The sequence below is a fragment of the Eptesicus fuscus genome, chromosome 11 (genome assembly GCF_027574615.1).
Source record: "Eptesicus fuscus isolate TK198812 chromosome 11, DD_ASM_mEF_20220401, whole genome shotgun sequence".
In the NCBI taxonomy this organism is placed as follows: Eukaryota; Metazoa; Chordata; class Mammalia; order Chiroptera; family Vespertilionidae; genus Eptesicus; species Eptesicus fuscus.
In genome coordinates, this window is record NC_072483.1 from 69,354,062 (window position 1) to 69,377,345 (window position 23,284).

The 23,284-nt window shown below is 41.0% G+C and overlaps 2 protein-coding genes across 4 annotated transcripts in view; both read right to left on the reverse strand.

Annotated features, from left to right (window-relative positions):
• ACSL3 (acyl-CoA synthetase long chain family member 3) overlaps positions 1-21,893 on the reverse strand; it is a 52,161-nt gene extending 30,268 nt beyond the window's left edge. Inside the window, exons 1-2 of one of the 3 annotated variants that reach the window (XM_054722766.1) lie at positions 21,645-21,889; positions 562-979 (exon numbers count right to left, since the gene is read on the reverse strand). In XM_054722766.1, the coding sequence (XP_054578741.1) occupies positions 562-939 (378 nt within the window). In that variant the 5' untranslated portion in view covers positions 940-979; positions 21,645-21,889. Of the gene's footprint in view, positions 1-561; positions 980-21,644 lie in introns of all 3 variants that reach the window. The other 2 variants (XM_054722765.1, XM_054722767.1) reach the window with 2 other exon arrangements.
• On the reverse strand, positions 21,364-21,939 carry LOC129150682 (spidroin-2-like). The gene has a single exon (XM_054722849.1). The coding sequence runs from the start codon at positions 21,937-21,939 to the stop codon at positions 21,364-21,366; it is 576 nt and encodes a 191-aa protein (XP_054578824.1).
• Positions 21,940-23,284: the final 1,345 nt, after the last annotated feature.

Sequence of the window (23,284 nt, forward strand, 5' to 3'; positions counted from 1 at the left end):
GTGAAAAAGCTGAGATTTAAACCTGTACTCTGGATCTAGAGTCCAGATTCTTAACCCCTATGTTATACTGCCTCTAGGATGTCTTATCCCCTGCTTCAAGTCAATAATGGCAGGTTCTTCTGATTTGTGAAAAGAAATTCTTAAAATCCATGCAACTGCCACAACCCAAGGACAAGACATGATACATTCAAATCACAGACAGCAGGTGCCACCCTAAAACCTAGAGCAATCTCAAGCACACAGAGGTGCTTCTGGAACTGCCAGGAGTTTGCGGTTTCATACCAAAAACTGCCCTAGACATTCTATCCAAACCTTGGTAGACATGCAGGTGCAGAAGTGCCCCACACCAGCAAGAGTTCTTAATGTCTTTGTGAAAATTCAGGACAAATCAGTGCTGGCGACTACAAAGAGGTTAGAACACAGTCTAGCCCCCTTCCTACCCTATTTCTCCTGCCATGTCAGCAAATTCTGATAGAAGTAGGCCAGGCTTGTCCCTTGCCACCACTTCTAAAAGTTCATCTTATGCATAGAAAATTCAAAGGCAACGAAAGATCACCTTACCTTTTTAAAAATTTTTCCATTTGGTTGTAGTTCATCTTCCTCATTTAAAACTTCACGTGTTCCCAAGAGTCTTTTGTCCTTAAATTTGTTTTTGGCGTACATAAAAACTTTATCTAGTGTATCACAGCCAGGGTATAATACTGAGGCCAAGCCATCCACACTGTTAACAGATCTGTATGCAGAATCGGGTTTTGAATTCACAGGCTTTGCTTTAATTTGGTTTGATTTTTCTTGTCTTGACTCAGACAAAAAATAATATGGAATGTATGTTAAAATAGTATAAAGTGATATGATAAAATGTATTAAACATAAAAGAATGGGGTGGATGGTCTGTTTTAGCTTCATGGTTGATGGTTTTGAAGATACGTGGTTATTCATAAGTACTCAAAATGTAGAAGTAACAGATTTCCGTAAGAATCTAGAAGGAAGAGAAAGAAATTAGTTCAAATCATTTTAAATAACTTTAAAGAAAAATTATTCATATTAGATAGGCAAATTAAGATTTTTTCCCCCATCAAGCAGCAACTAGTGCACTGGCCGCAGTCAAGTCCTACCCATGTTTGATATCTGTATTGTATCTACTAACAATGGAGTTACCACAGAAAAGTTTTCACACCATCCTGTAAAAAGGCAGCTTTTCCAAACTAACCCCAAGTATCCACAAACACTTCCCAGTGGCCAGGAGGGAGTACCCATTTCCTGTTCTTCAGTGTCATTATATTAAGGATGGCAGCATTTTGCATATTCACCATAGCCTCCTCTCCTGGCTCAGAGGAACTCCTGCTAGTCTCTGCATTCTTTCCCAGCGAGCTCCCACTCTCTCATTCTAGATAGCAAAAAGCAACTGAAGTTAGCAAATATGAAATTCACTTCCCATAGTGGTTGGTTCTAGATACTTTTCAATTAGGACAGTTTAAACTGTGAAGCAAGAAGGCAGTAAACTTTGGTCATTTTATACACTGCATTCATCAGATTTATTGAGATACTACTCTAAGTACAAGAAATGCAACAGTGAATAAAAGTCCTAGTCCCTTTCCTCATGAATCCTCCACAGTCATTAGGAGAGGTAGATAAATACACTGTATGTAGCACCCAGGATCGGCTGTGTCCTCTGCGGAGCAACAGGATGCACACTATAGAAAAGATCAACTTCTCTGAAATAGGCCAGCCAAGTTATTAAACAAATAAACAAGCAAACACCACCACAACAAGAAGCTGTAGAAAAGGAAAGGGAATCGAAATTCAGAATCAGAATTCAAAATCGCTATAAAGCATGTAAAATAGCCAGTTTAAGTCAAGGCATGCAAATAAAGTGTGATCCATATACACATATGGGGAAAGCAGGCAACAAATCGTTCTTCAGAGGGCCCAAATGTCTGATTTTTGCAGACAAAACATCAGAACAGCTATTATAATAAATATGTTCAAAGAACGAAAGGACATGATGCTTAAAAAATTAAAAGTCTAACTCTGCAGTTTTACAAGACAAGGACACCTCCAAATCTGCCCACGCACAGCTGGTAAGAAGCCAAGACTCCCAACTGCCCAAAGCTCTGCTCACCATGCGGAGCTGTTTCCTGACAATGCACTGAGTAGTACTTTGGAGAATGAGTCCAGAGAACCTGGGGTTTTGCCATGGGCATGGGGAACCACTGAAGGTTTCTGTAAAGGAAAATGGCACAATGAAAACAAAGGTCCTGCCACTTCCAGGCATCAGAGCTGCAAAGAACAGAAGCACTTTAGGAATCCAGGAGAATGATGTTATCTCATGAAATTTAATTTTGTATGTTTGCATTTTGAATTATAAAATAATCTTGTGATAAAAAAAACCATTTTTATCTACAGATGACATGATTGTAATGTACAGAAAATTCTAGGGGACTTCTGGTCAAGATGGCAAAGTAGAGATGTATAATGAACTACCTTCAGGGTAAAAAACGCTTATGTCTATAATTTTATATCACAACATTTCAGTTAAAAAATGTAAATCAAATATGGCAAAAGATTAATACTTATTTAACTTAAGTGGTGAGTATATGGAGACTCAATACATTATTCTCTCTACTTTCCTGCATTGTTTTCTTTATAATAAAAAAGGTTTTAAAATGCCCCCCCCCAAAAAAAAAAAAGAAAGAAAATCCTAAGTAACCCACTAAAAAAACTAATACAACAAAGATTTTAGCAAAGGCTGCAAGATATGAGTATACAAAAATCAATTGTCTTTCTGTGCACTTAGCAATGAACATTCAGAATATGAAGTTAAGAAAAGAATTGCATTTACGATATTTAGGATTAGATATAACAAAAAGCACAAAATTTGTGCTGTGAAAACCACAAAAATTGTTTAAAGATACTAAAGACGTAAATAAATAGAAAAACATCTTGTTTAAGGATTGTAAGACAATATTGTTAAAAAGGCTACATTCCTCACATTGTTGTAGATTCAACACAATCCTTATCAAAATCTTTGCTAGCCTTTATACAGAAATCTGTAAGCTAATCCTGAAATTCACATGGAAATTCAAAATAGCCTGAATAGCCAAAATTTAATCTTGAAAAAGAACAAAGCTGAATTCAAAACTTACTATAAAGCAGTAATAATCAAGACAGTCTGGCACCAGCAAAAGAACAGACAATATAGGTCAACGGACTAGAACTGAGGGTCCAAAATAAACCCCTATAAATCATGAACAACTGATTTGCAACAACATGACAAGATAATTCAATAGTGAAAGAACAGTCTTTTCAACATATGGTGCTGAAACAACTGGATAGCTGGATGTAAAACAACAAAGATAGACCCCTATCTTCTACCATACAGAAAATTAACTCAAAATAGATCATATAAGACCTATAACTATAACACTAAGTACTGATCACTAACTACTAAGTGTAAACATCTCAGGAAGAGTATAGTGAAAGGTAGAAGCTAGTTCTGGAATCTTCTGGGTTTTCTTAAACCAAATAGCAACTTATGATCTTAAAGGCTGAGGGGAAGGAAGAGAGAAAATGGAGATTTTGAAGAGATAACACTACAAAATTTGGAAGAGCACCAAAAGCAGGAGGTGCTCAAAAAACAATCAGCCACTCCAGTAGAGCAGGGTGGGGATGAGGAGGAAATGAGAGCAGGTGTTTAAGGCCCCAAACTGTGAAGTTCAAATTGTTATGGCCTCTGAGGCTGGGGAAAAAACTTAGTTTGTATTCCAGTGTACACAAATGCATAGTTTAAAAAGTAAGTGTATACAGAGGATAGCTAACCTGAAGGTAGCAGAAACTGGAGGCAAGAAAATTAGATTTTAAAATAGCTGAGATAATCCTTTACTCCTAGATCAGGAGGCTAGGGTGGTGTGACATGGAGCCAGCAGCTGCGATCGATGCCCACTGCCTGAAGGCCCAGAAGATGGCATCGGTGGCAGCTGTTCCTCCAGCCCTTCCCAACAACTGAAATCTTTCTGCTTAATATAGTGAAGATCTTCTGTTCTGAACGAAATAGTCACGAATTAGCACAGCAGCAGTGAAAGACTGGAAAATCTGTTCATCTTTTCCTTCATGTTCCCAATCTAGTTAAGAAGGCCTCCTCCATCCCAGGCTAAACGTATGGTCACCTATATTTTTCATAGTATTTGCAAAATTTTTACATTTAGATATTCAATCAATATAGTTTACTTATCTACATTGTATAAGGGAGAAAGCTAACCTTTTCTTTCAGATGAACTGCCTGAAGCCATATATTCAATAAGCCACCCTTTTCTCAGTTAGCCAAAATGTCACCTTCAGTAAATTCCCACTTACACTTGGATCTGTTTCTGGACACTATTCCACTTCTTGGATCTCTGTCAACTGCTTTGCTAACACCATACTATTCCAAATGTATGGTGTGTCAACCAATTTGCAGCTGTGTGTCAACCAATCGTATCAGAAGAGAATCTTTAAAATGATGATCCTCAGATATGTCTCTCTCCTTCCTCACCTTACAAAACTCTAGTGGTGGCACGTTTTTATATGGCATCTGTGTGGTTTTTATGTACACTAATGCTTGAGAACTTACTGCTTTAAATATCTGGTAAGACCCTCATTATCATTATTCTTCAAAATGTTCCTATTAATTCTTACAGACTTATTCTTCCACATAAATTTTAAAGATTTAACATTTCTGCAATGAAACCATTTGAAAAATCTAAAGGAAAACAAGATTCAGAAAAAAATAACACATGATGAAATATGTGGAGCTCCTAAAAATTAAAAAAATCAAGCAACAAACAGAAAGGAAAACTGAGCAAAGAATTATGTACAGAGAAGCCAAAAAAGAAGAAATGCAGATGGCTAATACATATAGACAATATGTTCTCCTTAACTTGCAACTGAGATTAAAATGAAGCCATACCAATTTTCATCCACCAGTTTCACAAGTATGCAAAAGACTGCAGTATCCAGAGTCCACTGAAGCAACCTAGCAGTATTTAAAACACACACAGCCCTGGCAGGTGAAGCTCAGTTGGTTGAGCGTCAACTCATGCACCAAAAGGTCACCAGTTCGATTCTGGTCAGGGCACTTGCCCAGTTTGCATGCTAGATCCCTGGTAAGGGGTATGCAGGAGGCAGTCAATTGATGTTTCTCTCTCACATTGTATTTCTCTCTAGCTCTCTCGCTCGCGCTCTCTCTCTCTCTCTCTGACCCACTCCCTTCCTCTCTTTCTTAAAAAAAGAAACACAATAAAAACATTTTAAGTGTATTCATAAACTTAACAATACAAAGAATGCTACTGCTTACTTTTTAGTTGTCATTAGAAATTAAAGTTTCTAAGGGTTGAGAATTCTAATTAATATAGAATGTGTTTTCAGTCAAAGTTTTAATACAAGCAAATGCATTTTTAAGAAAATTAAAATGGTTTGTCCTTAAAAAAAAAAAGTACTTCTGAATAAGATGAAACAAACTAAAAAGAACAAGTTGTAGAAGGTTTGTGGAAAGGAAATCTTGGGGGGGGGGGGATTTTATGGATGGTCAGTAAGATTTAAATGAATTTAATTAAATAAGTGAATTTAAATACCAAAAATAGCTGTTACATAATTGGAGTTTAGTTTTTTCTCTGTTAAAAGGACAAAGTTTTCCTGTACTATTGGTATACTTTTAATAAGAGATCATAAAGAAAAAGCAAAGATTTTGTCTTATTAAAATCATTTCCTGTGCTCTATTATCATCAGGTTTTTTATTGTTTATGTAAACCAAGTCTTAATATTAAAAGAACTAAATTTTACTTACAAATATTTAACTTTCCGTATTTGCCTGTGAAGTCTTTGTCACCATGATTAAGTAGATAACTAAATATTGTTTCACAGTGACCTGTGATCCTATTTGACCGAGTGTTTTAAAACACCTGGTGTGTTTGGTAAACTTCCTATACATACAAAATTAAACTGTCTTTTTCTTTTTGTTAATCCTAACTTGAAGATATCTTTCTTCCATTGATTTTTAGAGAAAGTGGAAGGGAGGGGGAGACAGAAACATCAATGTGAGAGAGACACATCCCTTGGATGCCTCCCACATGCACCCTGACAAAGGCTGAAACCGAGGATTTGCCCTTGACCACTAGAATTGAACCAGTGACCCTTTAGTCTGTGGGACGATGCTCTAACCACTGAGCAACCGGGTAGGGCTAAAATGTCTTTTTTTCTTTAATTTAAGTTCTTTATTTTTTAATGTATTACATAAGTCTCCTTTCCCCCCCATTGACCTCTCCCTGGCCGCCCCCAACCCACAGCACATGCCCTCACCACCCCCACCCCATCACCCCTCTGTGTCCACTGGTTATGCTCATATGCATGCATTCAAGTCCTTTGATTGATCTCTTACCCCCTCACCACGCCCTGCCCCCGCCTTCCCACATTAAACTGTCTTTTTCCTAACCTGAAAATAACTTTGAAAATTTTTCAGAAAGATCCCTGAGAAATTTCAAGGGACATCTCTCTCTTTATAAAAAGAGGAAATAAAATTAATTAGACCTATTTGATATGCTAAAATTACACAAAAACTTTAGTCTAATAAGAAATAATTATATTGTACTTATATGCACATATTGTTAAAATGAATTTTCCAGAAATTATATAAAATTCTAAAGAATCTACAATATCCTGATAGGTTTTCACTTGTAATTCTAGTTGTTATCTGAAAATACTGTGTTGTAGAAAAAAGCAAATTTCTTTGCCAACTGCAATGTAATCAGAGATCTTTAACCATGTCATCTTAAGCCTGTCATTTACAGAGTCATCATATTACTCATACTTTTTTGCAGAGATTCATGAAGAGGACTCTGATACTCTAAAATACAGGTTTCTGATAAGTTTTAAGATCATACCTTTGAACTGGGTGAAAATTTACAGAACTCAATGAAAAACTAGATTCATAAAGCTTCTAACAGAAAGATTAAAACCAATAAGGCTTAATAACAAGACAATGAATTTCTGAGGATTATAATTTTATGAGTTTTTATTTGAAATAGTACTGGTTCTTTAATCTTTCATTTTCCAGATATAAGGAAACCTTTTCTCTTAGGCTACCTATGACTTGGAGCAATCTGGTAAATTATATCTTCGTAAGCAGAATTGAAACATTTATCTTTTTCTCCCCCACTTGATCCCTCCAGAATTTGGAAGCTCTGAGTGAGTATTATTTTCATTGCAATATTATTATTTGCCTAAGTTCAATAAGAACTCACTACTACATAATACAGTGGGTCTCACTCTCCCTTTTACTAAAGGAAAAACAAAGGATTTTTTCCTTTCTAAAACCCTATTAACACAATCTTTAACAGCCTTGAAGATTTCAACTCTGACCACTCAACAGTCACTTCTCTAAGAATGAAATTAGACTCTACAGGTAAAAATCAAGATCACTAATGCATGTAATTACTTTCTCTACACAACAAATAACAAGGTCAAAAAATTCTGGACCAGAACGTCAGTTAAAGACATTATTAGAGGATTGAGTCATAGCACCATCTGATTAGATAAATTTTCAGTTCACAACTAGAAATTTGATGAAAAAGTAATAGTTTGGTCTTTTTCTTTTTAAGAAAGCTATTAAACTTGTATTTATTCTAACTTCAGAAAATAAAATTTGGCCCTAAGGAGATATACTGGGAGGGAGAAAGGGAAGAAAGGAAAACCAGAAAGTCTTTGCCATGGATATATTTAGATTAAGAATTGAAAAGCAGCTGAATAGAACCAACTATCTTTCCACAATCTTCAGTTATCTACTGTGAACTTTTTTAGTCCTTTTATTATAATAACAATGGGATGCTTGAAAAGTTTTCTTGAACCACAAATACAGACCTCAGGACTTCATAACCCTGATCCTTTTTCTTATTTTTTTTAAACCCCACCCGAAGATATGTCCATTGATTTTTAGAGTGAGAGGAAGGAAAGGGGGGCGGCGGAGGGGGAGGGGGGGAGACAGAGAGAGAGAAGAAACATAGATGTGAGAGAGCAACATCAATAGGCCACCGCCTATGAACACCCCTACCCAAATGGAACCCACATCCTAGGTATGTGCCCTGACTGTGCATTGAACTTGCAATCTTTGGGTGCATGAGATGACACTCCGACCAACTGAGCCACCTGGCCAGGAGCAGACACTGTTGTTTTTTTAATCTACATTTATTCCATCTTCCTTTTCCAGATCAAGTCTAAGCCAGATGTTCTTAAAACAACAACAACAAAAAAACTCTAGGTCTTGGCATAGAATCAAACAGGAAACAGAAAATTGGTCAAGAAAACTTATATCATTTCAGGTTGACACAGAATAGGAATTACAACACATTCAATGAGAAGCATACATGCATACACAGACCCTAGTCTCTGCTACTAATTACTGTGAGACCTTGTACAAGTAACTAAATCTTAATTTGCTCACCATTAATGTTGATGGAATTCAACTAAATCTCTTTTTAAGACTATATTCTACTGATGCCTAGGACTCCCAAATCAATTTGTAGTAGTGGCAATCATCAACAATGAAGATTTAAATAACCCTAAGAACCCATTTCTTTCTTCTACAGAAGATATTTTTACACACACACACACATTTTGAGGGAGGTAAGTTCCCCTGCTTTAAAAAAAAAAAAAAAAGCAAAAACCACTCTATGAGATTTCTAAGGTCCATTTCAAAAGTTCATTTTCCAACAGACCAGATAGGTGCAAGAGGTTGGGTGAAGCCTTGACTTCCTTTCCATTTTGAGTCATTGTCAATGTACTATCTAAACAACAACAAACATACGTTTTAATATACAATCTAAAAACACTATGGGTGATCCATAAGAATGTGCTACTCCTTCACAGACTTTTCCAACAAAGATGAAATGGGCTCAAATCTGGGTTGGGTTTCCTGACAAATAAAGAAGAACTGCTTCAAACACACGCACGCACATATATACACGCACAGACGTTTTAATGCAGTAGGCAAATCTAGTTTCATATCTTCATCCTGACCTCTTACATCTATCCTGCCCACACAACTGAAAGGACAAGAGTCGTACCCCAGAAAAAGAAACTGCCAGATGGTGCTTCCTCAAGTAGACAAATGTGTGGAGACTAAGGTCCATTAAAAAGCATCTAGGTCCACTTTTACACACCAAAATTTTCCTTCGTTCTTAGGACTACAAGACTTAACAAATAAAAATACAAGATGCCTAAATTTGAATTTCAGATAAACAATGAACAAATGTTAAAGTACATGTATCCCATGCAGTATTTGACATTTACTCATATACTGAAAAGTTACTTCATGTTCACTGGAATTCAGATTTAAATGAGTGCCTTGTATTTTATATATGGTAAACCTATCCCCATGTCCAGTCCACCTCCACATGTGACACGTAATTAGGATGACCAACCATTCCAATTTGCCTGGGACTGAGGAGTTTCCCCAGGACACAAAACTTTCAGCATTAAAACGAGGAAATTCCCAGGCAAACAGGGATGAGCTGGTCACCCTACAATCAATAATCTCATGGTGTAAGCCAACAAATTGTAGCCCGAGTCCCACCACTAGTTAAGTTTGATCTTTGTCTTTGAAAAAGCATTCCTGTACTTTATTTCCACATATGTCACCATTGATCTAACACACAAAATTTACAGTGAGGATAAGAATGAAATGCAGTAGATATAAAGGACTTTGGGAAAACACAAGTTCATTGTGAATGCTAGTTATCAGTATAGCTGGATGGGTACAAAGTTCTGTTTCATGCAGTTTCAAAGCCGACAGGTACTTGTTTTATTTAAATGCTTTATATGATCTACTGAAGGTACTATTAGTTGCAACACTGGTTTAACTGCATATAAAAAAAATGTTCAATAAACTTGCTCCTTTTAGAACTCTGGCAATAAGTTCTGGGTCTGCTGCTACCCCACCTCCACTTACTCGTCATGTAATAAGGAACAAAGTCCCTGAACACCCCAGCTTCAGGTTCACTGTAAAACTGGGGTTATAATAAAATACCAAATAAAACTCCCTTTAGGAGCAAACAAGGAAAGCAGGTGAAAGCACTCTACATAAACTATAATATACAATGTTATGTTTTAATAGTACTTAAAATTTTGTAGTTCATACAAAATGTATACTAATATTTTTCTTTTCTCTTACTTCTTACACCCGGCCAATAAATACTGAAGTCAATTCAACTGTACTCTGAGAGGTCAGGTTCTAGAGACAAACAGACTGGGTATCTGTTCAAATCAAGGGAAATTATGAGAAAGTTACCTGTGTCACTTTGCCATAATACCTGATTCCCATGTCAAAGGCTCCTGGAGAAGTACATAGACTATATTAAGAAAAGATAGGCAAATGCAGTCCTCTGTCTAGGAGGGGGAGGAAAAAGTCACAAAAGGTTGACCATGGTGAGTTGACTGGATCCATATATTTCTGGCCAATGAATCAAGGAGAGGGAACTATAGGCAGTAATAACAGTATCTCTAAAAATCAGAGATATTCAAGAAGAGGGCAATTCAAGACAACACTAAGTACTATAATAGGTTGATAAATGACCCCAACGGTATCATGACCCCAATCCTTAGAACCTAGAAATGTTGCCTTTTTTGGGAAAAGGTTCTTTGCAGGTGTGATTCAATTAAGGATTTCGAGATGAGGAAGCAATTTTGGATTATCTGGTGGGCCCTAAATGTCATCACAAGTGTCCTTACAAAATGGAGGCAAAGGGAGATTTGACACACACAGAGGAGAAGGCGATATGAAGACCCAGCAGAGGGATTTGAAGATGCTGGCCTGGAAAGCTACAGTGTACCACCGATGCAGCAGTCACAGAAGCCAATGCAATGATGAGAAAAAAATATGAGGGGTATGAATACTGGAAAAAGGGACATAAAATCATCATTGTTTACAGATAATTGGCTGACAAGAAAAGAAAAATTCAAAAGAACCATCTGAAAACTATCCAACTAGAGGGAAAATTCACTAAGATGTCTTGATATTAAGTACATGATAAAAATTTGTAATTGGAAAACGAAAAGGAAAAATTTCTTAGTCACAATAACAAAAGGAACTTTAAACATTTAATGTTTAAATTTACTGTTTAACATTTAACATTTACTGTTTAACATTAATGTTTAAATTTACTGTTAAACATTTAATGTAGACATCTTAAACATATGTGTATTATACACACACACATACAATCATACATGCATACATATATACATTGCTACAGAAAGAAACTAAAAGACCTGCAAATATGGAAAAACAGACTAGTTCCTGGGTAGAAAGGATAAATATAATTCCACCAAAATTAACCTCTAAACCAAATACAATCCCTATCACAAAATCTTACTAGGAATTGGTTACCTGTTTGTTTTATATGAGTAATTTGTTTTGTATGAATAACTGATACATGAACCCCGAAGTCTATCTGAAGAAAACATTTTTAAGACTAGCTAATAAAATTTGGAACAAGAATTAGTGCATACTTGCCCAGCAGCAACACAGATTGTCAAAGTAACCTTGAACTTCAAGACTCAGCTGCAGCCTCTACGTGAAGTACTTCTTGGTCCCACAGACAGAGCTAAATGGATCCCTGTGTGCTCTGATTCCTCCCTCCACTCCTGCCTCACACACCAAAAACACAGAGCCATGAAAGAGCACAGAAGAAGAAATCGCAAGTACTTTGACATATTTGAAAGACAGGAAATATGGGGGGATTTAGAAATGCAAATGGAATATAGAAACATGTTGTAGATAGAATGAGATAGGTTTTTAAGCAAGGCATTTGACCAAATTTATTTTTTCAGAATGATTACTTGGGTCACCACAGAAAAGAAACTAGAAAGGATTCCAGGTATGTAGTTATTACAAGAAACCAAGAGAAGAATTAAAAGGTCCAGAGTTTATGGCAGTAGTTACAGAAGCAGAAGGACCAACTGTAGAGACTTTTCTGAGGTAAGACAACAGGATATAGGAGGTGTGAATATTAATCTTTGAAGGTTAATGTCAACATTTCTGACAAGAGATATAAGAAATACAGGAGAAAGAACAGAAAGCTATGAGAGTGCATGTGTAGAGGGGTTGGCTATTAAGTGTATAGCTCTGACAAGAATAGAGTTAGGATACTGTCAGAAATACAGGACTAAAGATGTAGACAGAGCTAAAGATCTAGATTTTAGAGTCATCACTGATTCTCTCCATAATAGAGTCAAAACCAGAAAATCTCTCAAAAATAATAAGAGTATGAACTGTGCAGGTCCATTTACACATAGATTTTTCAATAAATACATGGGTTTTTCAAAGATACAGTATTGTAAATTTATTTTCTCTTCCTATGATTTTCTTAATAGCATTTTCTTTTCTCTAGCCTCCTTTTTGTAAAAATACACTATATAATACATATAACATACAAAACGTATGTTAATCAACTGTTTATGTTACTGGTAAGACTTCTGGTTAATGGTAGGCTACTGGTAGTTGTTTTGGGGAAGTCAAAAGTTTTCTGAGGATTTTCAACTATACCCTTAACCCACCCCCTGCCAAGTTGTTCAAGAGTCAACTGCATATCTTATATAATAAAAGCTTAATATGCTAAGTGCCCGGTCATCCAGTTAGCCGTTGAACCAATCGAAGTGTAATATGCTAATGATATGCTAAGGCCCTCAACTGCTCGCAATGTCATGCACTGACCACCAGGGGGCAGACGCTCCGACCAGTAGGTTAGCTTGCTGTTGGGGTCCGGCCTATCACGACTGAGCAAGATGGGCTGGACACACTCTGGAGCCCTCCTATGGTCCCTCCCGGGCTGGCCAACCTCCCACATCCCTCCCTGGCCTGCACCCTCGCAATCTGGGACCCCTCGGGGGATGTCGGAGAGCCGGTTGCGGCCTGACAGCAGAACAACCGGTCGCTATGACACGCACTGACCACCAGGGAGCAAATGCTCAACCACAGGAGCTTCCCCTTGGTGGTCAATGCGCTGCCACAGGGGGAGCGCTGCTCAGCCAGAAGCCGGGCTCACAGCTGGCGAGCAACACAGGAGCCTCTCCCACCTCCACAGCAGCGCTAAGGATATCCCCCGCTCCTGGACTGCAAGAGGGCGCAGGCCAGGCTGAGGGGCACCCTCCCCAAGTGCATGAATTTCATGCACTGGGCCTCTGGTTCACTTATAAAATACTAGAGGCCCAGTGCACAGACTCGTGCACATTTAACCTTTTGCACTCGGATGTCGAGTATGACTCAACACGGTTAGCATTAGAATAAAGGAATCGAGAAAAAAGCAAGCGAGTGCAAAGGGTTAAAGGAAATTAATTAGAAGAAATATTTTAGAGACGAAGAGGGACCGAGGGAGATTTCCCAGCCTGGGAGGGACTGTGGGAGGGCTTCAGGGCATGTCTGGCCTGTCTCACCCAGTCCCAATCGGCCGGACCCCAGCAGCAAGCTAACCCAACGGTGGGAGCGTCTGCCCCCTGGTGATCAGTGCGCATCACAGCGACTGGTCAAATGAACAGTCGGACACTTAGCATATTAGGCTTTTCATATATAAATAAAGATTAAGGACAGACTATAAAAGCCAGCTAAGAAATGTAAAGAAGCCAAGAGAAGTGTCCTATAAGCCATGAGGACATTGTCAGGAGGCTACAGAGAAAGGAACAAGTAGTTATGATATTAAAGTACAACAAGCAGTTGTACTGAAATAATCCATCATATATTTTTGCCTTCTTGATCACATAATTTTTAAATTATATCTGTACATATTGCTCAACCTGCTAGCTATTCAAATACATACTTTATCAACAGTGAGTCTGCTCTTAGAGAATTCCTGTGCTCCCACTAATAAGTGCATACTGGACATTTCAATGTCACGTTGTTGGCCTTCCAAACTTTTCTAGTATTGTGCTCACATCTTTCAACTCAATTTAACAAACATTTACTGAGTATCTCACATCTATTTTTGTGCTAGGTGACAGAGATGCAAAGATTGAGTCATTTAGCAAACATAAGTATCTTCTATATGCTAGGCACTGGGTGACTAAAGCACAAATATCCCTGTCCTCATAGAGCTGTCTTTGCAATGGATGGATGAATTACACACAGCTACTCTCCCCCAAAAAAGCCCAAAAGGAACACATTATGTTTTAGACTTATCTAAAAAGAAAAGACAGCAAATACAATTATCATTTTATAAAGCAATTTGAAATTAATAAGAAATACAAAACTAATTAATTACCTATAGTTAACATGCCTGTCCTCTGGCTTCATACAATGCAAACAAATATTATTAACTTAAACATGCATACAGTCAGCTCTCAGTTATCTGTGGGTAAACTATCCATGCACCAAGAGCAATTCCCTAACACTGACTCATGTTTCTGGGTTTTATCCCTTGCAAACTTCTACCATGTAATCTTCTAACACATGATATAGTGTAAGAACATACGGTTTAGGACTTTCACAAAGTAATTCAAATATTACACATGCCAGTTTTACTATGCCCACCATTTTTCAAATGAACTCCCAGAGACACATCCCTAAATCCAATACATTTCAATTCATTTCCCAGAGCCAAGTCACCAAAAGCTCTTCAACCCCATCCCAAAATTAATTCATCTCTAAAGCTGCCTCCAAGCATGAGCCTAGCTTTTATCTACTAACTTACCTTCTCAAAATTCTAAGGATCACAAGACACTTCGGTAAAAACTGTTGGCATTCCAAACATGTGTTCCTTCAATACTGTGTATATATACTATTGTTCTAGCATTTTGTAAATATCACATTTCATGCATAATATATAGAGATTTCTTAAAATAAGAAGTAAAACTTCTAACATTTTCTCCTAGCACCCAGAGATGGGTTGCATGCACACCCAAGAGCACATGTACCCTATAAGACAGACATCATCCTTATCCTAAAGAAACTGAAACTCGGAAGTTAATTTGCTGTGGTCACAAAACTAGAATGAGAGAACCAGATTTTCGGATTCAAGCAATAATGTTGCACCAAGCTCAAGCCCGCAGTCACTCCTCTGGACCACACCAATCTCTCCTTATACTGCCTTCCCTGACCTCACTCCCAGCCAGCTACTGCTTCCCACAACTCCCCACCTCCCTCAAAATGCTGTTAGAAAGAACAGATATTCTTTTTATGCCTCAGAAAGTGATATACAGACTAAATATTTTGAATTTCTAAGGAAGGCACTATGTTGTCTAAACAGGCATCAACCTATATAAGTCAGACCGAGTTTCAGAATAAATGATGAATACAAATTCTTAGATTCTAGCACATGAGCAATATGGGAAGTTATATAATGCAAATGGAAAATGACTTAGGAAAACATTAATTGTGAATATGTAAAAAATAATTCCATGATTATGGTCCACGTGATATAGTTTCAACTAATGTTAATTCTGTTTACATTAAAATTATGTCAAGTAAAGTGCTCAGATTAATTCATTCTGGTTTCCTTTGGAACTAAAATAAATTCCTCACCTCACCCTTCCCTAAAACAGGAGGTATAAGTCCAGAGATCAAGTCAGTCTCCAAGGGGAAGAGAAGGTTTCTGGCTGTTTTAGTCTTACAGTAAAAATCAAAGCCAAAGTAAAAGTCCAGAATGAGGATCACTGCAGTCCCAATAAAAGTAAAGTAAGTACAAATAAGAAACTTCTGTGGTTGAAGTAGGAACTTTTTACAAGTTTGACCAAAATGATAATGAATATATTAAAACTCAAAAATCGATGCAGAAAAATGAACAATTATATACCTACAAAATCAACTTAGAACTAAAATAATATTTAAAAGGTTAAGGCTATGCAGCAGGGTAGTTATTATTTAATAAAACCCATGCAAGTAATTCCAGTGAATTCCAAGTAGTAAACACATCAATGAACACACAGAGGGAAGTGCACAAAACTAACTAATAAAATTTCAAAGAAACCTAAAACACAAATAAAGCATAGGTAACAAAAAGTCTGAGCCAAGTAAAATAAAGAGATGAAGGGAGGTAAAAGAAAAAGAACCCGGGTGGAGAAGCAGATCATAACTCTGGTGAACAAGAAAGTATTACAGACAAGGAAACCGAGCTCCAGACAGGCTAAATGGTAGGGACAATGCCACACTGCCAGGCCTGCTGTGCACAGTGCCACACGGCAGTGCCCACCAGCAGCAGGATTAGAAACAACCTGGGCCAGAACCCAAATGTCCTTCCTGTATCAACTCAGAGCCCACATGGCTCTCTTCACCTGCTGGCTGCTCAGTCTAGGGCCTTCCATTCCTAGGACCTTCAATCCATTCAGTAGTTACTTTCTAAGTTGAAGGAAGCAATAAATAAATGAATTTATGCCAGGACTTAACTGTGTCCTCCAAACCTTTTTTTTGCTTCTCTCCTCGGATGATTTATCCTCACAGCTTCCCTGGTCCCTCAAAACATTGATGCCTCAATTTTAAGTGTCAATCCTGCTCTTGGATATCCCCATTTGAGTACCTTCCTCAGACTCAACCCTTCCTTTCAAATCCGGCCTATTTCCCCCTTTTGCTCAGCTGACCTTTCTCTGGCTATTCTGCCCTCTGTATTGCTCACTCAACATTAACCACATGCTGTACCCACCTTCATACAGCTTGAATACTCTTGTCCTTAGGTGATTAATGTTTCCCAGTCCCCTCTAAATGATGTATGCTTTTATTTATATAACTAGAGGCCCGGTGCACGAAATTCATGCACTGGGGAGGGGGGTGGGGAATCCCTCAGCCCGGCCTGTGCCCTCTCACAGTCTGGGAGCTCTCAATGGATGTCCGACTGATGGCTTAGGCCCGCTCCCCACAGGAGAGGATCCTGCCACTCACTTGCCAGTAGTGAGCCTGGCTCAGGGCTTCTGGCTGAGCGATGTTCCCCCTATGGGAGTGCACTGACCACCATGGGGCAGCTCCTGCATTGAGCGTCTGCCCCTAGTGGTCAGTGCATGTCATAGCAACCAGTCGTTCTGCTGTTTGATCGATTTGCATATTAGCCTTTTATTATATAGGATGGCTTTGCTCACTCACCAGATTCAAAATACCAGAAAAACAAAACCAGAGGCACAGGGAAACTTAGAAGTTGTGATTGCTGCACAGATGTATGCTTGTCCAAATTCATCAAATTATATAAGTACAGACTTCATTACATCAATTAAAGGATAGAGAGAGGAGGAAGGGAGGGAGAGAAGAAATGCTTCTGTAGTATGGTATTCTAAAAAGACTATCATGAGTGAACTAAAACTGGGCTGATTTTTATAGGAATTGAACAGCTCTTGGCAATTTTTTGGAAATTGCTCAGTGTTCCAAGATAAGGTACTGATTTGTATCAGGTCAGTCACAGGCCTGTCTCCTCTATTACTACAGAAGAGGTGGCCCTCGGCCCTCCTCCTAGCCTGTGGAACTTTGTACTAACAAGTAACACTTTCCTCAACTGAATTCAACCTCTCCCTCTCAACTCACACTTTCCCAGTTACTAAATCCAATGGATGGTACTCAGTTTTCCTCTCACATGCGCACTCCACAGTATTAACCGCTTCCTCACCACTTCCTCCCCATGGCTGCAGGGACACCTGCTTCTGGCTGTCCTCTCACTTCCCTGGCCACTCCTCAGGTCTCCTTTGCAAAGGCAGCCTCCTCTCGCCAGCTCCATCCCAGGCCTCCTCCTGTTATTAGCCTAGTCCAGGCGTCCTCAAACTACGGCCCGCAGGCCACATGCGGGTGTTTTTGCCGTTTTGTTTTTTTACTTCAAAATAAGATATGTGCAGTGTGCATAGGAATTTGTTCAGTTTTTTTAAACTATAGTCCGGCCCTCCAACGGTCTGAGGGACAGTGAACTGGCCCCCTGTTTAAAAAGTTTGAGGACCCCTGGTAGTCTCTTGCAAAGGCAATCTCACTCATGCCAGGTTTCAGCCATCACCTCTACACTGATGGCTCCAAAATGATAAACTAGTAATCACAAGAAATCTCCACCTCCTTCTCCCTCCCCTATACCATTAATCGCTATGTCTGAGATTTTACCTCTCCATCTCCATTATCTCAATATTTGTGCTCATGATATAAGACTCTTAAGAATCAAATGGGCTAACATGATAGTACCTTAAAAAGGGGGAGAAAAACAACACTTAAATCTGAGTATTCGTATTCATTAAATTGAAACCTTGAAAGCAAGGACTTTCTCAAATTCATCTTCTTATTCCCCACGGCACACCTAGCACAATGCTTTGCATGCAGATGGCCTTTAGTAAATGTATTGCAATAAATTATTTGTATTGGCTTAATACATGTTCAATTGAAATATTCACATTAAACAGCTTACATTTCCCAAATCATGTCATCATTTTTATCTCCTAAAAGGTGAGAATCACTCTGTAAAGTGTAAACTATACTGGATACTTTTGATAATAATGATGTGGCTTATCTAAAGTTAGAAAATCCTGTCACCTTTTTGGGCCTGGCTTCCCTGAAAACATCCAAATCCCATCCTCAAGTCCAAATCTCACATAAAGATTCTTGCTTCCCAACAGTTCACTTTAAGAGGGGAAAACTTAAGCATTACAGAAATATTTAAGCTTTAAGTACCCTGAAGGTAGGCAGAATGACTACTTGAAAAAGTTCCCTATCTGATTTTCATATCTTTCAATGTGAGTGACATTCTGATTAGGAACAAATACTGCTCAAAGGTTCTCAAACTCATTAGGGACCTTTAATTATAGCCTCAGAATGCAAGATTATCATTCCAGTAAAATCTCACCACATCAGTTCAAATAACTGCCTAGATTTCCATCTAAGTCGCAATCCTCATTATAATCTTCATTCACACACTATTTTTCCTTCACTGCACATCGTAACTTGTACTTATATATTTATTCATATGATGATTTGCTTCATGTCGGTTTTCTGGTTTCCTTCGTGATGTCAAGGAGCACACCAATCCTATTCACTACTGTATCCCAGCACCTTACACGGGGCCTGACACACAACAGGAGTCAAAAGGCTCTCACTGATTAATTGAATGAGGAATGAACTAATCATTTAAGCAGAACCAGACAGCAGGGAAGCACATAAACAATGAGAAAGAACTTGAGGCTTTGAGATCTGACTCCCCCAAACCAAACATGACATGATTTTCCCCATAATTTGCCATCTTTCATTTCTGCCATCTTTCTTTCCTTCAAGGACATTTTACTCACAGAACAGCTCAGCTTTAAATCATCCAGTCCAAATGTCTTACCAATCCAGTAACTGAGACCCAAAGACACTAGGTGTCTTGTCACATCAACCCTTATATACAATGGACCTCTCTGCCCTACACCCAACAACACTGCCATCCCACAAAATGAACTCTTTTTGTACAAGAGAGAAACCAGGAAAAGCCTGACAGAAAAAGGCCAGAGTGACTACAGAAGCCTTACTAATCCATAGGGTCAGAACTGCACAGGAAGATGCCAAAAGAATAAAGTCTGTGAAACACACTCCCATGTCACAATACCTCTTCCTAGTAATAACCCTCTGCACCCTTCAACTCTGGGGACTAATCTGGGGAGAAACCAGGAAAAGCCTGACAGAAAAAGGCCAGAGTGACTACAGAAGCCTTACTAATCCATAGGGTCAGAACTGCACAGGAAGATGCCAAAAGAATAAAGTCTGTGAAACACACTCCCATGTCACAATACCTCTTCCTAGTAATAACCCTCTGCACCCTTCAACTCTGGGGACTAATCTGGGGAGAAACCAGGAAAAGCCTGACAGAAAAAGGCCAGAGTGACTACAGAAGCCTTACTAATCCACAGGGTCAGAACTGGACAGGAAGATGCCAGAAAACAAAAGAATAAAGTCTGTGAAACACACTCCCATGTCACAATACCTCTTCCTAGTAATAACCCTCAGCACCCTTCAACTCTGGGGACTAATCTGGGGAGACGAAAAAGGTTGTCATGATCATGAAACCTAGTTCTCTTGACCACCCAAACAAAAATCCTGCTGTGGCAACTATTCAGGCAGCCCCAAGGAAGAGGCAGCCTAGTCCTATCCTAGCCTATCCTAGTCTATCCTATAGCCTATCCTGTATAATAAACCCTATATAATAAAACCCTAATATGCAAATGACCAAACGACAGAACCAGTCGCTATGCAGGAGCTGCCCCCTGGTGGTCAGTGCGCTTGGGGGGGGGGGGGGGCACAGCTCAGCCAGAAGCTGGGTTCTCCGCTGGGGCTGTGGCAGGAGCCTCTCCCGCCTATGCTGCAGGCGGCAGTAAGGAGCGAGGGGTCCTGGACTGCTGGCTTAGGCCCGATTTCCCCCTCCCCGCCCCCTGGTGGGGGGGGGGGGCGACATCCCCTAGGGGTCCCGGACTGCGCAGCTGAGGGACCCCCCCCCCCCTCTCTCTCCAGGGCACGAACCTCTAGTATAGTGATAAGAGGTGAGAGCTCTGGATGTTTAGACAGGATACTCTGAATCCCGACTTCTCTTCTCACTTGCTGTGATCTGGGGCAAGTTAACCTGTCCAGACTGCAGTTTCTCCAGCTGTAAAATGGGAATAACCACCATGCATAAAGCTCTTAGTACAGTGCCTGGCATGTTACAAAGGCTCCATAAATGTCAGCTGCTTGACATTTTAATTCAGCTGCAATCACTTTCACAAGGCCTATTCCCTCTCTGGCTTCCATATAATTTTAAAGACGTTGTTCCGACCATGCTATTTTTTGAGGGGTCGTATATACAAGTAGAGCACTTTTTTTTTTTAAGCCAAACTGGGCAAACCAGTTCAATGACTCACTGCCTGGGTTCCTCATCTATGAAACGGGCCTGATAATAACACCTACCCCGAGAATTTCTGGCAGTGAGCACGCCCTCGGTACTGCCCCTTCCATTGCTGGTGTGTAATTAAAACGCACTTAGGGGAAAGTAAACCAACTCTCTCTCTCGACCCCAAAACATCGATCCGTCCTCATTCCAGTCCCATCACCACAGAAATTGGGTGTGTGAGGTGGATCCACCTTGGTATTTGTGGCCAGAACAAATACCAAGGTGGATCCACCTCACACACCCAATTTCTCTTCACACCCCGCAGCAAGACACCCCCACCCACCCCTCCAGCAAGGTTTTCCGAAATTGCGGACTCGGTTTCCTCCCAGCGACCGCGTCAGAGCCCATCAAATCCAAGTTAACAGCCCCCACCCCACCACGCCCCACCCCCAAAGCGCCGGGAGACCCCGTGCATCCTTCCTCCACCGGACAGCGCCGCGTCTCCGGCCGCGGTCCCCGCCCCCCAACCCGCTCACGTGGGCGCTTTGGCCGAGGCCCCACGTCACCCGCCGCCCGGATCCCACCGAGGTGCCTCCCACTCTGCCCCGCAGCGGGTCCCCACGCAGCTGGTCCCCACGCCGCGGGCCGGCTCGGGACCCGGCGGCCGCCTGCGCGCACCCCCCCCCCCAGAGCCGGGCTCGGCGGCCACGTCGGGGCCCCGGGGACCCCAGGCCGGCCGCGCTCCTCCTCCGCGCGGGGGCCGCCCTCGGGCGCAGCCCGACCGCACGCCGAGGCCGCACCGCCCACCGGCCCCGCCGCTCCCACAACGGGCGCCGCACTCACCGCGACGCCGGGCTCCGGTCCCTGCGGCCTCGGGCCCGCGCAGGCCTGGCTGCGCCCCAGAGCAGTCACGTCCCGCGCCGCCTCCTGGAGACCCTGGCGCAGCCGCCGCGGCCGCAATGCGAGGGGGCGGCCGTCCGCTGCCCCGTCCGCCGTCGCCGCCTCGTCCCGGCCCGGCCGCGGCGACCACTGCAGCGCCGCTCCCGGCGCCGGCACACCAGCGTCTGTTGAGCCGAACCGCCCGGGACGCGCTCCCCAGGCCGGCGCTCGTTGCATATGCAGAAAGGCCGCCGCCCATTGGCCCGCGGGCGGTGGCGCGTGCGGGGCTGGGCCTATCGAATTCCGGCGGGGAGCGCGAGGCGGGCGGCCCGGGGCGGAGCGGGGTTACTACGGGTCAGTCGGCGGAGCCGTGGCGGACGGGACCCAGCCGCAGCCGCTGCCGCAGCCGCCGCGGGGCGGGAACGGGGTCGGCGGAGAAGGAAGGGGCCGCGGCGGCGGGAGGAGGGGCGCCAGGCTCTGCGGCCGCGACTAGAGCCGAGGAGAGGTGGGTCCCTCAGGATCTGCAGGAAGGGCCGTCCCTCCTGGGGGGAAAAGGCCACCCCCAAAAAGAGAACTGAAAACGCAGTTATTGTTGTCAAGTCTTCATCTTCTAGATCATGACATAATATGCATATTATTTTCATTCTTAACTGGATTCGTTATCCTGTTCTTGCATAAATTTCTGTCACTTTTGTCAAAATGATTTTTGGAAACGCCAGCAGCGAGAGGGGGGGGAGCTCAAAAATTCAAGGCATGTTCCTTTTATTATTTCTTTTGTTTTGGCTTCAAACCAACCCAGCAAATAGCCCATCTCCCCTAAATGCACTCACTATTTATGCAAGATTGGCACTTGTTTTCAAAGGATAAAGTTTACTCCAGATGATTGTTTTTGGACATTCTTGTTAATTTTAAAATGTTCCTGTATGGAGTTTGCCATTATATCTCATTTTAGACACTTCGGAAAGGAAAAAAAGACATTGAGGGCAGGTAGACTGCTTCCCCACAAGCAAACAAAAACCCCCACAAATGACAACTAAGTGGTAGTAGTTTGGGCTTTTTTTTTTTTTTTTTTTAATCTTTATTGTAGAAAGTATTACAGATGTCCCCTTTTTCCCCCATTGACTTCTTCTAGCCCGCCCTCCGCCTCAGGCCTTCATCACCCTATTGTCTGTGTCCAAGGGTTAGGTATATATGCATACAAGTTCTTTGGTTGATCTCTTCCCACCCACACAGGGGCTTTTTTGTTGTTGTTGTTAATCCAACATATTATTTAGTTATAACATTAAATCCTATTTGATAACACAGGAAATAAAACTGACTTGACGAGTTTTGATTTTTTTTAAGTAGTGATGGGGCTAGATATAGCCATTTGAATAGTATATCTCACTGCTACGATGCAAAACATTTCGTTAAATAGGTGAAAGGTGGCCTTCCTGAGCCAGCCTCAGGCTAAAGCAAGGGCTCATTTCCCAGGAGAATCTCAAAATCTGGGAAGCCGCCTGAACTTGAACTAGGTGGAGTGATGATTCACAGAGCAAAGCAAGCTCACTTACCTTGGGCCCAGGTCACTTTAGCTACAAACAATGGATACCTGACTCGGGCAA